At 35.1% G+C, this 22,812-nt stretch overlaps 1 protein-coding gene across 1 annotated transcript; it reads right to left on the bottom strand.

The window, feature by feature from the left end:
* Positions 1-1,430: 1,430 nt before the first annotated feature.
* LOC103490198 (PHD finger protein EHD3) lies at positions 1,431-17,313 on the bottom strand. The gene is made up of 8 exons (XM_017044993.2): positions 17,201-17,313; positions 16,928-16,974; positions 16,570-16,731; positions 12,257-12,475; positions 11,822-12,154; positions 11,010-11,099; positions 10,784-10,828; positions 1,431-2,734 (listed from the first exon to the last, which is right to left on the bottom strand). The coding sequence occupies exons 3-8, from the start codon at positions 16,708-16,710 to the stop codon at positions 1,832-1,834; spliced, it is 1,731 nt and encodes a 576-aa protein (XP_016900482.1). The 5' UTR covers positions 16,711-16,731; positions 16,928-16,974; positions 17,201-17,313; the 3' UTR covers positions 1,431-1,831.
* Positions 17,314-22,812: the final 5,499 nt, after the last annotated feature.

Raw genomic sequence — 22,812 nt, 5'->3', positions numbered from 1 at the left:
TTATATATGTATTTTGAATCATTTAAATTATAAACTCATCTAATAGTTAAACAATGGATATGAGAAAAACTATGTTTGGCTAATATATTATCATGTGTTATATTCATACAAATTATATATGTTCTGGATTCAACGACTATTCCAATTACACAATATGAGATTCTATTCTATTTGGATTTATAAAATTAAATGCCAACGTAAAAACACACAGGAAGGGTAATTCGAAGTGATGAAAAATGATTTTGATTTATCTTTAGGTTTGAACTTTGATATATGTTTTTTTCTTCCTAAAAAAGGAGAATTGTAAAAAAACAAAAACAAATTTGACAAAATAGTTACAACATACTCTATTATATGCATAGTGACATTAATAGACAGTGATAGAAATTGTCATTGATATAATCCAAAACTTTACTATAGATTGTAAATGAATATCCCATAAAAAAATTGAGATGAATGTGAATAAACTGTTTTCCACATAATTCTTATTTGCCTGCTGTGTAACCCAATGCATCATATCTTGATCGTGTGAATTTCTTGGTGAATTGTCTCCAAACTCCCAATTGAAATACATTTCTTTTGGTGAATTTCTTGAATCATAATGTCGAAAGTTAAAATCCTAGTAGAGCTCAAAGAATGGGGTGGGAGTGGAACAACTTACAACCTAATTTTTGTCTCCAATCCCCAATTGAAAAATATACCCAACCCGTTTTGAGGCAATGTACACCAAAATGACCTCTACTACTTTAACAAATCGCATTGGCGTTGAGATTGTGATGACATTCAGTAGTAGTCAATAGGAGTTGTTGAAACTTATCTTCTCTCTCGCATTCAGATATTGATCTTCTATTGAAGGAATGTCATAATCTCTCTCACACGCTTCTTAACACATAAATTCAAAACGACTAAGCACGTGCCAATTTAAGGCAAGAATTCACACTATTGCCCTTTCTAGTATACTTAGATACTATGAAGAGTTTAACACCTCTAACATATTCCCAAATCAATTTCATGAAAGATAGATTAAGATCAATGTTTACGTCAGACTTTCCTCATATCCATCAATGCCAGCCAGAGCCTAACTTAAATCATTTTACCTTGGCGTTTTTGAATTTGCCCACTTAACTAAATGGGCAGTCATTGATAGCTATGGAAAACCTGTTTTTCCAGTAATATTTATATCTACTTTTTCCAAAGTACAGCATGATCCGATGGGTTTCAAAGCTGATCTTTAAAATGTGAACAAAAAACCTGTGAAGTAGGAACTACTTAAGAAAATAAACGGTTAATGTACTAAGGCACAAAATATGTGGAAGGAATTCAGCAATGGATATAGAATCTCAAAATATAACATACATTACAAAAAATGATAAAATAAATATATATCTAAAATATCAAATGCTAATTAAGAAATAAAGAATGCCTAAGAATACGTACAAAAAGGCAACATTTCCTTTGACTGTCATGTGTTAGATGGATTTTACAACAGAGTTGAAACATCGACATTCTCATGATTCCCGAAGATTATATACTTCATGGTACAAAATGAGTAAAACAATACAAGGTTAATTTTCACCTGGTTCTCCTTTTCCTCAAACAGCATCCTGGTTTTTCAGATTCTTCATTTTAAGATGTGCCAAGTTTCTTTTACACAGCCCTACATCATTCCAAGTAACAACTTTTGAAAAGTCAGCATATCTAAGTGTCCAAAACCTAATGAAATTTACGTCGATGAAAACATAATGAAACAAAATTCTACGAAATTAAGATGTGCAATCAGTTGCATGGAATTTTGGTGCTTCAGGACCATCTGTCGAATCAAATATTTATATCAAAGGTTAGCCAAACCCTCTTCATAATTTAGAGTCTTGGCTGCAGTAAGAAGCATATCCATTCCTCCCCCTCCTGTATCCGATTCCTCCTCACCTCCATTTGTCCGTTTCTTGCCCAAATTTCCAAATGTATCTTTACCTCTCTTACTTTGCTTGTTTTCAAAATTCTCATATGCCATTTTCACGCTGCGTATTGCCTGGATTCCAGCTGCACATTTGCTACAAAACCATTTTCCTTTAGGAATTGCAGCAAGAGGGGGTCTCATACAATAAATGTGGAATCCGTGATCACAGCCATCACATAAAACAATCTTGTCATCGTCTTGATTTATGAGGCATGCTCTGCAAAGACAAGAAGGGCAATACCAACATGCATCGTAAGATTTTAACTGCTTCTTAGTCAAGCACCTGGTGTGATAGCATTTATGAGGGCAGAACAGGTGGCTGCATACTATATATTTCTCATCACCTTCTACTTCATTTCCACAAATTTTGCAAGGGCCCAAATCTTTTCCGTCCTTCAGTTGTTCAGTACCATCATCCATACAATACTTCGGATTCGCGTCCCCATGAAAATGATTGTGTTCACTTGTTTCCAGAATTCCATTAACTCCATTGGCTAGCGTCGTGGGTGTATTCAACCTGTCACACACTACACAGTTGTCATGACGCAAACTAAATCCACTTGCAATGCAAGTAGCACAGTACCAACTCTTAAGGGGAATCTCTTTGACGGGAGGTTTGATGCAGGAAATATGGTAAATTTCCTCGCATGAGTCACAAACCAGACAATCAATTCCTTCTGCTTTCTCTCCACAACTTCTGCAGGCACAAACTTTATACGCTCCATAACCATCCATATGTTCTGCTTTAGCATGAGAGGGTGAATCCCAAATAGAGTCCTAAGTGGACAAGAAATCAGCAGAAAAAAACCAAATCATTTTAAAAATCCAACTCTATACAGAGGCATGAGAAGACAATTAATAATTTAGCTTTGATGATGTTACAAACCTCTCAACAAATTAATGCAAATGGGATCAAAAATATGAAATCATAACTAGGACATGGTTTAGACTTTAGATGCATTCCTAATCGTGCCACATTCATATCCAATTGGGATATACCCCTGAAAGGCTGAAATTGTTTAGGCCAACCTGAAATCGAACTATCTATCTTTGAGGTGGGCCCTATCCACTAAACTCTGATATACTACGGATATTTTCCTTACAGTTGCCTTATCCTTATATTTTAGTACTTGTGGGGAAATACCTTTCGGGGAAGAAGAAATTTTCATGTTGCCCAAACTTTGAAGGCCCTTCATACAGAATATAAAAAAGAGATTCAAGATGCAAAAAATCAGAACCTTCTACTGTACATCCCATAGAGAAAAAGGAACCTACAAGAGAAAATAAGCCAACCAGACAATGCAGTAAATTATAATAAATATCATTATCTGAATATCTGTATCTCAAACATGGCACGGGCACAGATATGTGATGTACAATTTTTAAATAATAAAAGTAGGTGGGCTTGTACGGAAACAGTACCCAAAGAGTCTATTTCCTTTTTCATGAATAACTGAACTTTCAGACCCCTAATCAATTAAAACAAAACCTAAAGGGTAAATAAGAAAAGTTTCATCACCGAGGACCACAGAGAAACATTGAATCGACGTAGACTACAAATCTTGGAAAATTCTTGGACTAGAATCATTATTCAATAATTGTCCATACATAAGGGGAAAACTACTATTTATAGATTTTTAATACAGTGGGTAAAAAGGGTATTAACATAGAATATTACTCAATTATCCAATTAACTCACTCTTCTTACATCATTATCTGAAGAATTTGAATAAAATCCCAAAAGATTGAAGGGAAAGTTAGGTTGTTGCCTGTTGGCACATGGGATGGGCTGGAAGTTGATTTTGAACCCTGTACCACGTTTTAAGTTCATGTGGAGAGCCTCATGAAAAATCAAAATTGGCTACTCTTGGATGGGAATGCCCAACTTCTAGGTTTCTTGCCGCATTCGTAGGATGAAATGAATCCTTCGCCGTCTAGGTTGCCTTCTTCCATCTTGAAGATCTTGCAAATTGCTTACACATTCTTGGACATGAGGTTGACTGGCTTGATGTTTTTGAAGAATATGCCCTTCATTTTTCAGGTTTTCTTGATTGTGGATAGGATAATCTTGGATTCTTGGTTGATTATTGGCTATCTTCCACAATTGATTGTGTCATAATAGCCATTGAAGTTTGCATTGCAATCATCTAATCCAATAAACCACTTACAGAGGTTTCCAGTATGCCATGTCTTCGGTTCACGATTTGAAATGTGGTGAAGGATGCTTCTACATCACTAGAGAGGTCGGGAAGCTTGTTGGTGTTCCCAATAACCATCAGGCCCTTTCAGGAAGGCACTCTGGAACCAAGTTGATGTAGACTACGAATCTTGGAGAATTCTTGGAGTATAAGTATTATTCAATAACTGTCCATACATGAGGGGGAAGACTCCTACAGTCCTACTTATAGAGTGTTAATACAAGTGGGGATAAAAAGGAAATTAACCTAGAATGTTACCCAATTACCTATCAAAGATTCTAGGTTCCTCTCCCTAAAGCCCTCATAGAACACACCTTGGCTTGCCACAAAAAACTTTCCTGACTTACGAAAGAGAGGATGGACAAGGAACTCCTCAGACATCTCTTTCCAACCATCCACTTTTCATAGCCAAGCATGAATCGAACTCCGTGAAGAAATGACTCCAAACTACCTAAGTTGAACCACAAATCCAAAGAGTCAAAATTGATGTAATTAGATTTTTTAATTGTTAAGGTTTAGTTTTCTAAGTGTCCTAGTTAAAGGTTTAGTTTCCTTTTTAGTTTTAGACTTGTAACCAATGGAATTAGGCTATAAAAAGGCATCTTCTCCATCCTTTTCAATTAATTCAAAATAGAAGTAATTTTTTAAAAGAAACAAATTTACAAGATTTGAGGACCATCATAATTGGTATCCGAGCAACCTTCGACATAGGGACTCATGGCTGGTAGAAACACCACTAACTCAAACAAAGGGAATAACGCAGAGATTCAATCTGAAGACCCAGAAATCCTCTCACCTCAAACATCGACTATTTGATCGTTGACCATCAAAGAGGAGATCAACACTTGAGTAGCAAATCTACAACTCACCATAGAATGTATTGATGTCTCACCTTAAACAACGACTATTTGATCGTTGACCATCAAAGAAACTGTGGAGGAGATCAACACTTGAGTAGCAAATCTACAACTCACCATAGAATGTATTGATGTCTCACCTTAAACAACGACTATTTGATCGTTGACCATCAAAGAAACTGTGGAGGAGATCAACACTTGAGTAGCAAACCTACAACTCACCATAGAATGTATTGACGTCTCACCTCAAACATCGACTATTTGATCGTTGACCATCAAAGAAACTGTGGAGGAGATCAACACTTGAGTAGCAAATCTACAACTCACCATAGAATGTATTGCTCGTCAATTGGAAGCATGGGTTAACGTTTAACCTTCCCGGCAAGAGGAAGTCGCAGACAAGTCGGCAATGAAGGTGCACAAATAGCCGGTCAACTTCAAGAACCAAGAAACGAAAAAGATAACTAGAAATCGACCGAGGAAACTCAAAATTTGTTCAGACCTCTCTGATTGCAAGAACCCAACAAAGCTGACTCACAATCCAACGCCACCTTTGATACAAACGTTTCTGACAACGCCCACTTGACGGACGACAACTTCGAAGGAACCAAGAAGTAAGAAACTGATTTCAAAACAAAGTTAGCCAAAACAAGAGAATAGATCATCATGACTTCAAAATGAAAGTGGACCTACCTACATTGAACGATAAACTTGATGTAGAAGCTTTTCTTGATTGGGTCAAAAACGTTGAAAATTTCTTTGAGTATCTGAAGACCCTCGATAACAACAAAAGTAAAATTAGTAGCATGAAAATTGAATTCCAACGCTTCGACGTGGTGGGATCAAATTCAAATCAACCAGCATTGAATGGGCAAGAATCCAATCAAGAGTTGCCCACAAATGGTGAAGATGATGAAAAAACGATTTTTGCCGGCCGATATTGAACAAATTCTTTACCAACCATTGCAAAAGTGCAAACAAGAAAATAGAAGTATGGCTGATTACACAGAGAAATTCCATTGATTAAGCGCAAGAACACGAACCAACGAAAGTGAAAATTATCAAATTGCACACTTTGTAGGCGAAATGAAGGATGACATTCAAGAGCAAATGGATCTTCAACTCATTAGCACACTTTGAGCAGCCATCTATATGGCTTACAAAGCCAAAATCAAGTTGGATAAGAGACAGAAGGGAAGTAGCTCCAAGAAGCATACATGGGACAAATATTTTACTTCTTACCAATAGTTTAGCAAACAAGATCCAAGCTCCAATTCCAGATGGTCTAAAGAGGATCAACCACAAAAGACAAACAAAAATTTAAGAAACCAAGAAATTATAAACAAGGAGGATCCAACCCCCATCAAAGACTGAATTTTGGCACGTGTTCCCATTGCGGCCAAAAAGGTATTTGTTCATTGAAAGTCCCAAAAGATAAACAATAGCATATGTTGAAGGTGAGGAAAGCCAAGAAAAAGAAATTGAGCAAAATTCCAAAGAAGATATTAATGAGTTAGAACTGAATGAGGGTGACCAACTTTCTTGTGTTGTTCAAAGGCTTCTACTCAATCCAAAAACATAAGTTCATCCACAAAGACATTCACTTTCCCGGTTGTACAACTAATGGTAAAATGTGCAAAGTCATTATTGATAGCGAGACTAGCGAGAATATAGTGTCATCAAAACTTGTGCAAACTCTCAATCTCAAATTAGATCCACAGCCACATACCTACACAGAGTAAGTTGGATCAACAAGGGTGTGAAGCACAGATAAGTTCCACTCGTACAATTCCCCTTTGTTGGTAGTTTTTATAAAGATCAACTTTTTTGTGATATTCTTATGGACATTTGTCATATTTTTTTGGGATGTCCACGGCAATACGACTTTCCAGTTCTTCTACGAATTCAAGCGGATGGATCAAAAGGAGAAGCTCCTACTGTCAACAAGTCCTTCAGATATGGATTATTTCCCTATCCAACAAAGGATGATGAACTCCAAAAAGGGTGAAGGAGAGGTCATAGCATGAGACATAACATCAACCACAGAATGATACCTCATCAAAGGTAAATGGACTAAACAAGGAAACAAAGAGCAGAGGAGTCTATCCCCAGCTTATCCTCCAAGCAAAAAAGAACCCTCCCATTCCCTACCAAGTAATGGGCAAAAGGAGAAAAGAAAGTCCTGGGATGCTCTTCCAGTACTTTCCAGAAGTGTCTTTAACCTCACCCAAAATCCATTCAAAAGGGAGTGGCCTATATTTTCTCATAGTGACCTTAATGCCTTAAAGTGTGGACGGATTTGTTATGAGCCCTTAAGTTACCTTTTGTATTCCACACTGAACATTCCTCCCTTTAACTACGAACAGTAGCCTTCAACTTCATGGTTAGGACTGGCCATTTTTTCAACTCCTTGTCAAGTTTCTTCCTTCCCAAACAGAGTGCTTCATCAATTGTCATTTCAATTCATTATTCACACTATAGTTTTGCTTTTATAAATAACTCGTTATTGCTGATAGACCTCCCATCATTTTCAAAGTGACACTACTGTAGCAGGTAGTGAACAGAAGAAGTATCCGTATTCTCATGCTACTAGAAACTTTGCTGCGGGGTTTATCTCTTCCCATAGGCATTCAAGAACCTTCCTCACGTTCAGCAACCAAAATTATGTTCGAACCAACTGACTGATAAATGGTTCCTAATTACTATTGATCTTGTTTTTAGTTTTCTACTTTTTTTAAATTCATGGTTGCTTTCTCCTAAATTTCACACCGTAGGTTTCACATTGTTTGAAGAGACTTAAATTTTTTGAACCAACACGAGCTCTCTTTTCCGTAGATCCTTGGCGGCAAGAAAAAGGAAGAACTTGATCAATGAATTGGTTAATGAACGGGGTGTGTCAACGAAATCATTTAGAGAAATTGAAGGTTTAATTTTGAATTTTTACGAAAATCTTTACACCAAAAGCCTGGACTTGAGACACCTACCATTGAATTTTGAATGGGCTGGCGTTTCCCCAAGGCAGAATTTAGCTCTCACTGCTTCATTTTCAGAATGGGAGATCAAGGCAGTTATCAAGATGCTTGGTAAAAGTAAAGCCCGAGGCCCAAACAGATTTACAGCTGAGTTCCTATAGAAATTTTGGGACTCTTGAAGGCGAACTTTTTATCTCTTTTCGAAGAGCTCTATAAGTATGGAAGGTTGAATGCATGCATCCAAGAGAACTTCATTTGTTTAATTCAAAAAAAGGAAGTAGCAGTAGCAGTGAAGGATTATAGACCCATCAGCTTAATTACCTTGTCTTACAAGGTAATTGCCAAGGATTTAGCTGAGAAATTCAAGAAGGTAATGCTATCCATTATCACTCAGACTCACAGTTCATTCTTAGAAGGAAGACAAATTTTGGATCCAATCCTTATTGCTAACGAGGTGGTAAAGGAGTATAGGGCTAAAAAGAAGAAAGGGTGGATGCTTAAACTAGACCTTGAGAAAGCATTTGATCGTGTTGATTGGGACTTCTTAGAAAAAATCTTGTGAAGCAAACAGTGTAAGCATAAATGGGTTGTGTAAAGAACCCAAGATATTCCATCTTCATCAATGGAAGGCCGAGAGGGAGAGTTTTGGCTTCGAGGGGTATTCAGCAAGGAGATCCTTTATCCCCATTTTTTTCCTCCCTGTGAGTGAATTTGGGAGCACTAGTTGATAGACTTCATCAGAATGGGCTCTAAGAAGGATTTTTTGTTGGTAAAGAAAAATTCATGTTTCCATTCATCAGTTCACAGATGACACGCTTTTATTTTGCAAGTATGGCAGCCTCATGCTTACAAAGTTAAAGGAAGTTGTAGAATTTTACAAATGGTGCTCGGGTCAGAGAATTTTACAAATGGCGCTCATGTCAGAGAATTTTACAAATGGTGCTCATGTCAGAAGGTTAATTGGGATAAATCGGCATTATGTGGCATTAATTTGGAAGAGAAGTAGTTGCCACGGCTGCAAGCTTGAAGTGTAAAGTTGAACACCTGCCTTATAATATGTCTTGGGTTTTCATTGAGGACTGTAGAGAAACTATAAGACAGTTTTTAGGACGTCCTTATCTTAATAAGACCTCAAGGATAATCAGGAGTTATGGTTTGAAAGAAATTAAAGGGTCTTTCATGACAAATCTATCAAATTGCTAGATCATTTCAAAGTTGCTCACAGAAATGCTTCATCATGGTGCATTCTCTCTGCATTCTCTCTAAGGAGTTTCATAGTTACAGCATCTCAGAGTTCAACTTGAATTGGAGTGCTTTTAATTCTTCAACATAATTATGGAATTGCAGCATCTCAGAGTTCAACTAGAATTGGAGTGCTTTTATTTCTTCAACATAATTATGGAGTGGTGCTGGATGATTTTCTAGCTAGCTTTTGTTGTCACTTTTCAGTCTTATTAGTTCTATCTACCAAGGATAGTCTCGTTTGTTTTCCGTGCATTATTATCAAGTGTTGTAATGGCTGTTTGTTAAATATATTAACCAACTTCCCTTTCTTGTAGCATTCCAACAAAAAGTCTAACTTTTCTATCTAACACAACATCAACTTGAGCCTCCTTTTGTAGCCCTTTGGCCTTCCTGGAGGGGACCTCGTCCCCCTCAACCCTCCATATATGCTCTCTTTCTTATAAAAAAAGAAATAATAAGAGAAAATTACAAAAACCACCCTAGAGTATAGTGGTGGTTGCAATTACACCATCAAACTATCAATAATAACAAGTAGGCCCCTAAATGTATAAGAGAATTAAAATTGAACCCTCAAGCTTAAAATAATTATAAAATTGGACCTAAAAATGATAAAAATTGAATTCTAAAACTTATATAATCAGTACAATTTATAAAATACCCAAGTTTGAAGGTCCAATTTTTAAATTTGGAGAAATTTGAGGTCTCAATTTTTAATTTTGAAAGTTTAAGGGTATAAATGCAACTACCATCATACTTTACTTTAGGGGTGATTTTTGCAATTTGCCCTGATGATAATAATAATAATAATAATAAAACATCATGCCACTGGTCTAGGCATTTGGAAGATAGACATATTGTAAATCAAAAGGATGTTTCTGATCAAGAACAATATTTTTTATATTGGATATGTAGTCCTTAGATTATTTTGCTCATTGTAAAACTCTTTTGTACTATGAGCTTTAGTCTCATTTTTATCTAATAAAAGAGGCTTGTTTCCCTTTAAAGAAAAAACATGGATGAGCACGAAAGAGTATACATGCATGAAACAGCACCAAATAGATGAGGTCGATAACTCAAAAGATAGAGATCTATAAGACCCAAATGTTATAGGATCAAGTAGGTTGCCTCGTAAGATTATTGGATGTAAGCAAGCTTGAACACTTACGGATATATAAAAAAAAAAAAAAAAAAAAGGTAGAGACCTATAGAGCCAAGATCCCAAGACCCAAATGAGATGTCATATAGTGGAGTATTGGAACAGTTGAAAAAAGTGGTAAATGACAGTTGTGACTATTGAGGATGAAGCTAACCAAGGAGAATTCGGCGAATGTACAAACAGTCTAAAATTTGACCTACAATTACAGAACTTAATTTGAATAAAAAAAAGTTATAAATTTAAATACGGTCTAATTAAACAACACCCGACTATGTGGTGTCGATACCTTTTAATCCTCCTTTTCTCACATATTGGTATAAGGCAACATAGTTAATAAATTTTTGTACAAATATTTAATAGGATAATATAAAATGCGACATAATACAAACTCTTTTTACCTCGTGCTTTCCATCTTCAAATACATTGCGCCCTGAAACTCCCACCTGCAAGGTTTGAAGCTATAAGAAAATCCAAGATGAAAGGGTTGAAAACTAATAGAAACCACAATAGATTGCAGACCAGACCACTCAGCATTCTTAAAAGAAAATAGGATAGAGATGATTAAAACATATAGTCTACAATTCATATAGCATCATATCAACCGCTGAAGAAACTTGTTTTCACCTTTTCCCGATAGGTAGTTCTGGAAAAGTCTGAGAGGCTTTCTGCCAGTGATACCAGTTCAGTGCCAATTGCTTGAAACTTTCTCCATATCTAAAGAAAATCAAACATTAACTGTTATATAATGCCAAATCAAGACAAGTAATGAAGTACAGCTATAGTCGAAAATACAATTCCAACACCAACAAATACTATACAAACTTCCGTAAGTTTAGAAAATGGGAAATGGGAAATGGGAAATGGGAAATGGGAAATGGGAAATAGCATATTTTGAGCAACAATCCAGACACAGTCTAAGAGAGTCCTGAAGAAAGAAAAGTGCAATAAGGAAAACAAACAATTTTATACAAGTTTTTTCAATATTTTCTTTTCAACAAGAAACAAGCCTCTTCATCAAGATAATGAAATGAACTAAAGCTCAAAGTACAATTGAAAACAACAAACATAAAGCTACGAATCAAGAGGTGCACCCGGACATCTCAACTAGGTTGACACCCCATACACCACCATCATCTCCAAAATGAAACTTTACACAAGCTTTTTCAATATGAACAAATAAAATACAGTAAGAAGGAAACACTATGCTTGATTGTCTGCTGAAGTAGATATTAGGGACTGACAGGAATAGGGAAAAAAAAAAGCAGGCATTACCCATGAGAAAATGGGAGAAGAAAAACATTAAGCTGATTCGCATTAGAAATTAATATCTATTCATTTTATAAGCAATTATGATTAATAAAATGTTTCACAAGAATTTCAGCAAAAATGTAAAATAAAGTAATAATAAAAAGTGAAGCAAGATAATCAAACATTGCCTGTTGTATGTCAGAGAGGAAGAGCGCAGATGAATTTTCATAAGCCCCTTCTTTGATCCTCGAGTTTACAAGACTAAAGTCAAAAACATTATCAGCCTTGATTCCCCGGAAATTTTCAGATAGAAGCTTACACAATGAGACGAACTTCTGTGAATCGATAATACTACGGAAAGCTCGCCGGCAACTCTCATTAACACTACATCTGTTTGAATTTTCTAATGATCCATTTGATACATCACCATTTTCTCTATGAGATGCCATCTGAACTGTGCTAGACACTGATCCAGTATGTGCAAGGTCATTATTGCTGTTTGCATCTTGAGCATCAAATTTCTGCACAACAATTACAGGAGGTGACCAAGAGTGATTTAAAAACCGAACCAAAAGAAGAAGATCCCATCACAAGATCTACTTGAAAACATATTTGGAGCTAACCCTAAATCTTGAGCGGTCATTGGTTCCTGAATGAGAAGCAAGGCCATCCTGGACACACGTTGGTACATTTCCACCAATGACACCTGATGACTGGCATATCTGCTGTAACCAAACAGATCTCCAGAGGTCCTCAGGGGACTCATCTAAATTGACCATTGGAGAATGGACATGCTCACATGAGCCAATGCCTCTTAGCGTGTGTAAAGTTTCTTCAACAGCCTGCCACAAACGTAAGTAGACTGAGAAGAGAGAAAACCAACACACTCTACACCAGAGCATCTAAACATACATGCATATAGAGAAAAATTATATGTTTTTAGTCCATTGCGTCAGATGAATCTATGTAAAGCAGATGGTTCTTTGTTTTATTTGTATGATTACAATAACTGTATGAAAACTGATCTATTTATCTTCAATCAAACTTCCCAAGTTCCCATAAAATAAGAAAAACATCACAAAGGAAATAACTTCTCTTCTGTCCTCAAATTGTGAACCCCCTAAAGAATGTGTAATAAACTGCACAATAATCCCAAGGCCAAGGAGGAAACCCATGAGCAAAAATTTGGGATGTTTAAGAAAGGTTAGCAACGTCTTTAGTTCAAGCCTCCAAATGGAAATCTAATAAAGGAAAGTTCTTGACGTCCCTGAAGCAAGTATAGAGGCGTGCAAAGTCTCCCCATATCAAAACAAAGTGGGCCCAGAACCAAAACTTCAAACAACAAAAAACTGTAATGCTTTTGAATACTAACAACAGCGGCAGTGAAGTGTTTAGGAAATAGGTGCAATAAGACGAACAGATAATCTCATTAAGAAAATCACTGTCATATATAAATGAATATAAACCATGTGTAAATCTTCTTATAGATATATAAATAAAAAATACTCTATTTTAATGTCCTTCAGTTTGACAAGGTCCTCATTTTCCTACAATAATGTGCCGGTCAATTAAAGTCATTCATATAGGTTCCTATTTCATTGTCAAGCATGTCTGAACTCCTATCTAAACAATGTTCCTATCCCACCCTAAACATAAGTATCTAATAACAACAAGTTGAAATAATTCGGTCTTAGCATGCACCCAATAAGCATCAAAACTTTAAAAGAACTAGGCTCCAAAATAATGGAAGAGAATACATCCTTAGCCACGTCTTCACAAATAACACTGTGGTAGTTGGAAGCACCATTGCAAGCTTTCTCCTTAGAATGCAATAAATGAAATAATTTTCCCAAACACCATCAAGGAAGAAAACAATGGAACTTCTACCTAACCTATGGCACGTTCATTTAGGGACTAAAACAACATAAATTTGAAAATAAAGGGATTTAAACTAACAAGAACATACTACACTTGAGCTTAGTCCCAAGGCTGATAGAGGTATTGAAAATAAGAGACATAATGGAAGACAGTTGTATTCCATCACTCTATTTTTTAGTAGCAGATTCGGTATCGGACAATACTAGAAATAAATGAAGTTCTCAAAATTTCTACTCTCTAAGTCATAGAGTTCAAATATCATTTTCAGGAATAAATCCACCAAACAAGGTTCAATGAATTCATTTTACTCGATGTTTATGAGTCAGAAAACAAAATTGCCTCTTGATGAGATACTAAATAGACCCTTAGCTTTTCAAACAAACATGAAAGAAATGTTAATCATCTCAAGAATACAAGGTGATAAAAAACAACCGCAGAAGTTCAAAAGGAGGGTACATTCTTTCTATTAAGATGTTTCTTGGTGCATTGATGGAAATTTTATTTTTATATGTTTGGTCTTCTAAAGAGAGACTAGAAGTCATCGATTGATCTTTTTTTCTTTCAATGATATTTTGAGAGGTCAGCCGGGTTTTGTCTTTTTCTCGAAACTCAAAATTTTGAAGTCTTATTTCAAGAAGTGGTTGCAGAATGTTCAGGACAAAGTTTTCTTTCAACAAAGATAAGAAGGTCTCAATGCTCCGAATTACAAATTATTGAAGGCAACCCTTTGCTGTCTTTTAGGACTTTGAGGAACTGAATCAACTTTCACTTCCTCTAAGGTTTGATGTTTTCTTTTCTTTTTCTGCTTTTAGCTTCTTCTATCTCATTTCTTGAGCATTGGTCTCTTTTCATTAATTTCATGAAAAGTTTCGGTATCCTTTTCAAAAGAAAGAAATGCAGAGTCACTTAAGAGAAAAGAAAACCTATGAGAAATTATTTATCAAATGTTACAGAAGAAAATCCATGAGTCAACCGTCACAAATGTGAACTTTTCACTTCGTTGGGAAATGAAGAAGAAACTTGCGGAAAAATTTCAGCAAAATAAAATTCTAAAGAAAAAACCACAAAAATCTTGGCATGCCTAATCTAGTGGCAAACAACTTGATCCTATCCCAAAACTCAACTTCCATAATCACTTTGTAAATGGCAATTAGAAACAAATATTCAGTGCTTAACTCATCACAACTGTATTTTATTGCTGAACATACAGTTTCTTAGTAAGCTAGCTTCTCCCGCTAGCCCGGAATCAATGCTTAGAGCAAGACGATGGAATACACTTGCCTCTGCCCCCTATCTCTTTTCTTTATCCTATATTGTCAATCTACCCTCTTTTATAAGGCAACTTGATGGTAGGCTCTCTTTCTATATTTATTCCAAGGCTGGGCAAGAAGAAGAAGCACGAAAAAAGGCATAAGTAGAAGAAGCTTTACCGCATAGAAGGCGTAGGACTTATATTTTGGACCACTCCGGCTCTGTAGGAGCAATCTTATCTTCTTCTTGTTGTTCTTGTCTTCGTCTTCTTTTTATGACTTGAATATCATACTTTCATCCTATATATTAGCCGACTCGTTCCAGAAGAAACAAAAAAAGAGTTCTGGGAATCTTTGGGAGGACAACTAGAAAGCCCTTAACCTTCAGGGGGAAGAGGGTTCGTCTAGCTAAAGGAAGGATGCAAGATTTATTGGAATATATATATCTTAAATCACCAAAAAAAAAACTCAAAAGCTTAAGCAAGTGGGTGAAGGTAAATTTAATTATATATCATCTAACGCTCACCCTTACTTGTGAACTTGAAATATGAAGAAGGTCCAACAACTGGAAATCAATATTAAATGGAGACGAAACAACAATATAGGGATTTGAACATAGGACCTCTCTAGACCACCTGCTCTAATATCATTTTTAGTGACCAATAAACCCAAAAGCTAAAGCTAGTGGGTGAAGGTGAATTTAATTATATACCATCTAACAATATATATATATATATATATATATATATAATACAAAATTATAATGACTTAGATAAAAAAAATCCACCAAATACCTACAAAAACATAAGAGCAAGGGCTCCACATATGTACAATCCCTAGTATACTTGAAACTAGATGACAACTAAACCTTTCCTTCCACTAAAAAACAATCAATGCATTAATTCTTTCTTACAAATTCCTAATGCAAAAGAATGTCATAAATCTTGAAGGGTGTCATCATATCGAATATGGTTTCAGCAACTCTACATTCCAAGTATCCTACCATCTGACAATAATTTGTTAGGTACTTAAGCACCTTGGAGAACCACACCCCAAAAGTCAGCTATTAGGATGGAAGAGCAAGCCACTTAGGTACCACATTGGTCATCACATTTCAACCAATGTGGGCCAAATGTCATAACATAACTACCTTGGTTCCTAACAATATACCATCCACGAAAGTCAACATCCCAATGGCTACTCCGATGGTACTTCACTCGGGGCCACACCCAGTCCAAACACTTTGCCGGTTCCACTCCAAAACGTCAACAATCGACTTTGATACCATTGTTAGGTACTTAAGCACCTTGGAGAACCACATCTCAAAAGTCAGCTATTGAGATGGGAGAGCCAAGCCACTTAAGTACCATATTGGGCATCTCATTCTATCCAATGTGGGATAAAGGCATCTCATAACTACCCTGGTTCCTAAAAGTTCTTTACCTAGTATGAAGTCGTACGACAATGAAAATTTGAAAGTGGATGAACAGCTTTCCCCAACCACCCTCATTATTCCTTTGGAACAAATGCACTTAAAGTAGGTTTAGACGTCCTTAAGTTTTATAAGTTGTTCAAAGGTTAAATTCTGTATGCCGAACCCAAAATTTCAAGTTCCGACTTTTCCTTGATACTTTTAAGAATTTAACAGGTTTCACGTTTAGTTACATCTCATAGAACTTACAGTCTATTTAGTACAAGTACGAGACCAACTTTAAATCCAACAAAAAGTAGTAAAGAAACACAAGGATAAACTAATTTGGAGAGAAATGGAATAGGTGCACATAATTAATTGAAAGGAAGAGAGAAACCCGAACCACAAGTTGACCAGCAGCTTCAACGTGAGTCTTTCTATCTTCATCGCATTCACTCCCAGAAGTCAACCTAGTTTGCTTCCGCCTCTTGTAAGTTCGAAAGCCATCGCCATTGCTTTTCCCGTCTTCAATAACCATCTGCCCGGCACGATAAAAACCCTAAATTCCGGATATAATTAGGGTTCCGATGGTGGCATGTGTTACTAGATTCTGCAAAATTCTCGTCAAATCCACACACCCAAGCTTCTCAAAACTAATGATAGGAACCGAAAAGCACAGTATGTTCACTTGGAGACGTATGTTCCATTTGATAAGAAAAACAAAATTAAAAAAAAAAAACCAAAAAAATATATACCACTGGAACTAAAATCCTCTCTTCAACTTCCGGTGTCTGATAAATACCTTAAGTTCAACATAGTAAACAAATAAGCAGTTAATTCAAACCAATCCAGTAGTTCCTAAACAAAATGCTGAAAACGAACTACAGAATTCGAAAACACTCGATGCTTCTAAGTTTCCCAGCACAGTTTTCTCAGCAACCAAACAGATTTCAAAGAAAAATGAATTTAAAAGTGAATAAACATAATGAAGAGAAACAAGAGATTAAGAGAGAGAGAGAGAAACATACTTGAGCAAAGAAAGAAAATGTGGTGTAGAGAAAATGCAACCGAAATGGAAACTCCAAAATCCAAGAGGCGGGAGGGCAGTAGAAGAAGGTTTTTTTTTTTGGCCTTTTTTTTGCCTTTTTTTGTTGCTACACCAGCGGTCTAAATTGGTCCCTTTTTTTCCAAAAAATTCTTCATTTTTCAGCCTCTTTGTGCCAACGACGCGGTTTATTCTTCGGACCAGACCGTTTTAAGCGGTTCGGATATGGAGGGTGCTTACGATCTACACAAGCAAAACTAAACACCAATGAAACTAAATTGAGATTTAAAACATTAAAATGTGATGAATTTATATCAAAATTTTTACTATGCCAACACAAGTGTATAAAAGATTACAATGTTTGTTTATTATGAGTTTTAACATTTTGAATGTAGGAATATGATCAAGGAAGAGAAAAGACGAAGAGATTAGAAATGTCAAAAGAAATATGAAGAAAAATCGTTAATCAATACTTTCACTTGATCAACACATCAAACGATGAACTACAAGACCACAAAATGAACAAGCAATGAGATGAAACCATAAGACGACAAGTATGGTTAGTAACCATCCAATCAATAAGTTGGTAGACACTAAATCTAGATTATGCCAGATCCAATGGATTTGTGACAAGATGAATAATGCAGCAAAGCATGAAATTTAAGCTTGGTGTTAAACAAAATCAGACGAAGTTGCTAGGGATATTTTAGTTCAACATCTATAAATAACCCACAAGAGCTTAGTGTTATACACAAACTTTAGATCGAAGAAACTTTTCCAAGTTGAAGCTCTGCCACTTCGTCAATCCATCCCCCTTCCTCTTTAGCTTCATTAAAATTCTAGGTGAAAGCTTAGTTTATCTTTGGAAACAAAGATGAAGTCCATCTATTTCATTCACCTAATATCACTTAGAACTTACTATAATGGTGCCAAAGGATGCAAGAGATTGCATCTTGCAGCTCGAGGCAACTTCCTTTTCTTCAACTTGTATTTTGATTTTGTTTCTATTTGTATTTTGAACTCAACGGTCAAAACACTAACAAATCATATGAATAGAAGCACTCTTCATGATCCATCTTTCATCTCTTTACTTTTTATATTGTGAGTTATTAAAGTTTTAAAAATGAAGTAAAAAGATAAGAGATTTCTTCAAAGAGTGCATATGAAAAATAACTTGTTTAATTTGTGCTATATTCAATATTAAATGTTTAATCTAATCAAGAGATTGAATTAAAAATTGATAGTCAACTACTCAAGAGAGCAAGTGACTTAGATCACATGAAACAAGTAAAGAGTTGCCTTTAAAAATAAAGTTAAGTATTTGGTTTGAACCTTAGCATGCATACCTATAGATGAGAATGCTTGTGACATTAAGACGCCAAGTGGTAACTTGTCTTAACTAAAGATTGAAATATGAACCCATGATTTGTGTTTACTTAGATAAAAAAATAGTACTTTAACTTCAACATATATATCCAGAGATGTGAATATGTGTGACATTAGGCGTTGAGAAGTTGCTTGTTCTAAAAAAAGTTAAGTGTGATGCTTATTCTCGTTTTAAAGAAGATAAGTTTTTTTTAGTTCATAACTATCTTGCTTAAAAGGGACATTCCTTCGCTCTTTTTTTAAAGTCTGTGCTAAGTAATTATTAGTTCAACCACATTCACCTAGTTAAAATTACGTTGAGCACACTACATTCACCCAAATAATTATTATTAGTATTAATAGAAACTAGACCCAAAACTATTTGCTCCTAAAATTTTTGTTAAGATTATATTGAAACTAAACAGACCTTTGACATTAGAATAACTAAGAAAAACATATCTCAAACAACATGAATCAAGACTACAACTTAGAGATTTAAAATCCAAGTTCCAATTATTATGATAGTCAGATTTTCCATGGTCAGTTGATCTTTCCTTCCGTAGCCATGGTGGTCGGAGCGACGATTTTGGTAGTCATAGTGGTCAGCACGAGAGAAGCTGGAGGCACTCCTCTTCATATCTTCCTCCCCTTAGCTTCTCTTTTTATTCCTATGTTAATGGTTTCTTCTTCCTCTTCCAGTTATCATTTTGTTCTTCCTCACAATGGAAATGTTCTAAGGAAAAAGGGAATTAAAATGATTGTGTATGAGAATGACACGTTATGAGGAAGAACTATGCATTCTAGCTAAGTGATGCGAGGGAAGTTTGTATTTCGAGTAAAGTGAAGAAGGGCCAGGTGATTGAGATAGAAAAATTAAGAGAACTTACTAATCCATGTTAGTTAATAAGTTACGTGTAAGGTTAAAATTAAACATGCTTAAAGAAAATATAAAACCTACACGTGTAAGTTGGCTGGCAAACTAAGAAGAGCTTAAAGATGACTAATCTAGTTTAGGATCAGTATAAGTAGGTCTTGAGAGTTTAGAGAAAGCCATAAGAAATTTGAAGTGTTGAAACTCTGTAAAAGGAATATTAGGCAAGAAAAGGAGATCTTGAAGTTAGGCGATAAGAGGAAAATAGAAAGGAAATAAGAGCTTAGATTTTGTGAGTGACTCTTCAAAGAAAAGGATAAAGTTTTCCTAAGTTTCTTTCAAATCATGTCATATTGTATATAATATATTAGATGATGCAATCTTATGATTTATCTTAAAAGTAGGACTTTTTGAAGAATGTTTTCCAAGTTGAAATATTCCAAGTTAAAGTATTTAATTTTATGATGCTTGTAAAAAATACTTGTATGTAGTAAACTATTAGCTTTATTCATGTCATGAGCTAGCTGTTATGGCACATAAAAGACAAGGCAACCATGCAGTGAAAGGACTACATAGTTATGAGAAGGTGGTTGGATGTGTTGAGATGTTTGCATTCAAGCCGACCACTTGGGCAATAAGAATAAAACCTAGACTTCTCCAAGGGATGTTGATGACGATACAAGTCGCAACAGTAGTCTATGAGTGAAAATGATTCAATGTCATAGTGAAAGGAATAAGTAGAGGCTAATGTGTGTTTAGTGTTTTTGCGAATGATGAGGCACAAGAAGTGTTCTTACAAAATGAATGTATGCATGTATTTGTAATTCCCCAAAGGTTTGCTTAAATTGTCACCCACTAAGCCTTAGGCTTATGTTTTAGTTTTTTCCTTCCCTAGGTAAGCAAGGTGTTGAGGCTGAAGGGATAATAGCCCTACACAGCGAAATAAATAACAGAGACCATAACTCAAATTAATTTAGAAACCTAAAAATACTAGTACATTGGTAAAAACTAATTTACTTATTATAAGGCTAAGCATGCTAAAAATTACATATAGAGATTATAGAGAAAATAAAACATGAAATTTACGCACGTTGATGAGTCAAATATTCTAAACGCCAAATTAGGGACACCACCACTGGGAAACCTATTCTCTAGGTTGAGATTTTGGTTTGTGGGAACCAAAATTGGAAAAGAAAATTTTTTAAAGAGAATTTCTTTTGGAGAGAATTGCAGTACGCATAAAAAATCGCATAATTGTTTTGAGATGTTACACTAATATCTCTATCTTCTTAGAAGTTGAGAGAAAAATGGGAACGTGAGAAAACCACTCACGTTCTTTCCCACGTTCCTTAGTAATTTAATAATAATTAATTAAATTAAACTAGACTATTAATTAAATTAATTGCTAAATTAAATATATATTTAATTTAATCCAAATTTGAATCAAGTTAAAAAATATAAATTTATCTCATAATCTATAGTTTTAATGTGTATCATATACATATTAAATTTTAACATTTAGTTTTAATATGAATCTAATTCACATTAAATTAATATTTAAACTCATTCAAATATTTTGTCTCTCATAAATTATTTTTGAATCATATCTAAAATTAAATTTATATAATAAAGTTTAATTAAAATTTAAACTTTGTATTATAATGCATACATTATATTAATTCTCAAAGTAAATTTGAACATTTCAAATTACAACCAATATAAATAAATCTCATTATCCTTTACGAGCTAGGAAGGGGACCTAATGGACCTACAAATCAGAAGTTACAACGATATAAGATTAATTGCTAAACTCATTAACCATATTAATCAATATTCGTTAATTGTGTGTACACGCCACTAAAGACTCACAACTAAACTATTCGCACTATAGATATATTTATGTATCCACAAATATAGACCAATACCAGTAAGTTAGTCATTGACAAGTGTTCGTAACACCAACTGGGTCAAATTACCGTTTTACCCTTAAGTTACTTATAGTCCTTAAATATCAGTGCTCATCTAATGAACAACCTGTTTATGGTCCAACCACTAAACAGAAACCCTTCTCGTACCATAAAAAGAGTAGGGCCCTTTGTTCAAGTCCCGAAGACACCATTAAAGGAAATTCCATCTCGGGTAATTATGTTTTCAACTCCCCACTCGGTCGTGTCCCTAAACTAATAAGCATATTGAGTCGGCAATCTGGCCACTCTCACTTGTACAAATCAAAAGACAATCTCTCGTGAATAAGAGTTCATAATACACTCAGGAATAAGATGGAGTTACATCTAGTGGTTACTATTTCGTGGTCCAGTTTTGGTTAAACTCATTGCATAGGATACCCTCACTTGTATGTCACCTACAGGAACGCGTTTGATCATTGCGTTTGTATCAAATACAAAGTGAGCCGTATCCATAGTGTTACCAAGATAAGGTACCGGTACCCGAACTTATCCCTATGCTATAGACTCTTTAAGTTGTATCTCAAACATTGATCTCTGTATGTCTCTACATACTGTTCAAGACTCATCAAACAACTTAGATGTTAGTTTATTGGATTTAGGTTATTAAGACAAAACTAATAATATAATCAATAACACTTATTGAAATTATAATCATAACACTTTATTAATAACGATCGATGAATTATATTTACTATCTACTAGTTTTAGGACATAAAACCCAACAGAGATCGCCATTTGAAGGTTGCCACTGTATAGTGATAGACTTTAAGAGTTGGACAAGGCATTAAACATTAAATTTAGTCTTTAAATTTCTAAAGTTTTGTCTTGTATTTGTACTAAGTTGCGTTAAGGAATGAATAAAAGTACAAAACTTGAAGTATTGTGTCCATATCACGTAGCATGTTTAGTTAAAGTTTTGAGTTTAAGGTTTAAGTTTGGACGTTCATACACTTCATTTAGGAGTGTTAGGACAGCCCAAGTCATGTTCGCGCCTAGGAATACAAGAATGAGGTGTTTTGGGGTAGGGCATGACAAAAGTCTTATTGAGTTTGTAAACTCGTCCAATTTGGATCGAAATATAACAATGGATCCTTAATTAGTTCTCTTAAACTTAAATTATACTTAAACAGTCTAAAACCTCAAAAGATGTCACACCCCCTCCCAGATCACCTACTTCAATCTGAGAGGTGGCACGATGTCAACCAAAACCATCCACCTCTGAGATGATTCCAACTAGCCTTTGACATGAAAGCATGAAACCTTTGCCAATTGAAGTCTTTAATATTTAAAATAACGGAAACTACTTTAAAACTGTAGTGTAACCCATTTGAAAACGCCTTTTATAAATATCAAGTAAGATGTATAAACATGGAGATATAAACTTTCAAATAA

The sequence above is a fragment of the Cucumis melo genome, chromosome 1, assembly GCF_025177605.1.
Source record: "Cucumis melo cultivar AY chromosome 1, USDA_Cmelo_AY_1.0, whole genome shotgun sequence".
NCBI classification, from domain to species: domain Eukaryota; kingdom Viridiplantae; phylum Streptophyta; class Magnoliopsida; order Cucurbitales; family Cucurbitaceae; genus Cucumis; species Cucumis melo.
Note: the sequence above shows the minus strand (reverse complement) of the source record. Positions and strands in the feature narration are given on the sequence as shown.

What these genes read in the sequence shown, in the direction of transcription:
- LOC103490198 (XM_017044993.2), bottom strand. Translation starts at nt 16,710, where the DNA reads ATGGTTATTGAAGACGGGAAAAGCAATGGCGATGGCTTTCGAACTTAC. An exon ending in TCCTCTCTGACATACAACAG is followed by an intron (nt 11,100 to 11,821) that starts GCAATGTTTGAT and finishes GATTTTCTTTAG; the next exon opens with ATATGGAGAAAGTTTCAAGC. An exon ending in TTGAAGATGGAAAGCACGAG is followed by an intron (nt 2,735 to 10,783) that starts GTAAAAAGAGTT and finishes TTGTCCACTTAG; the next exon opens with GACTCTATTTGGGATTCACC.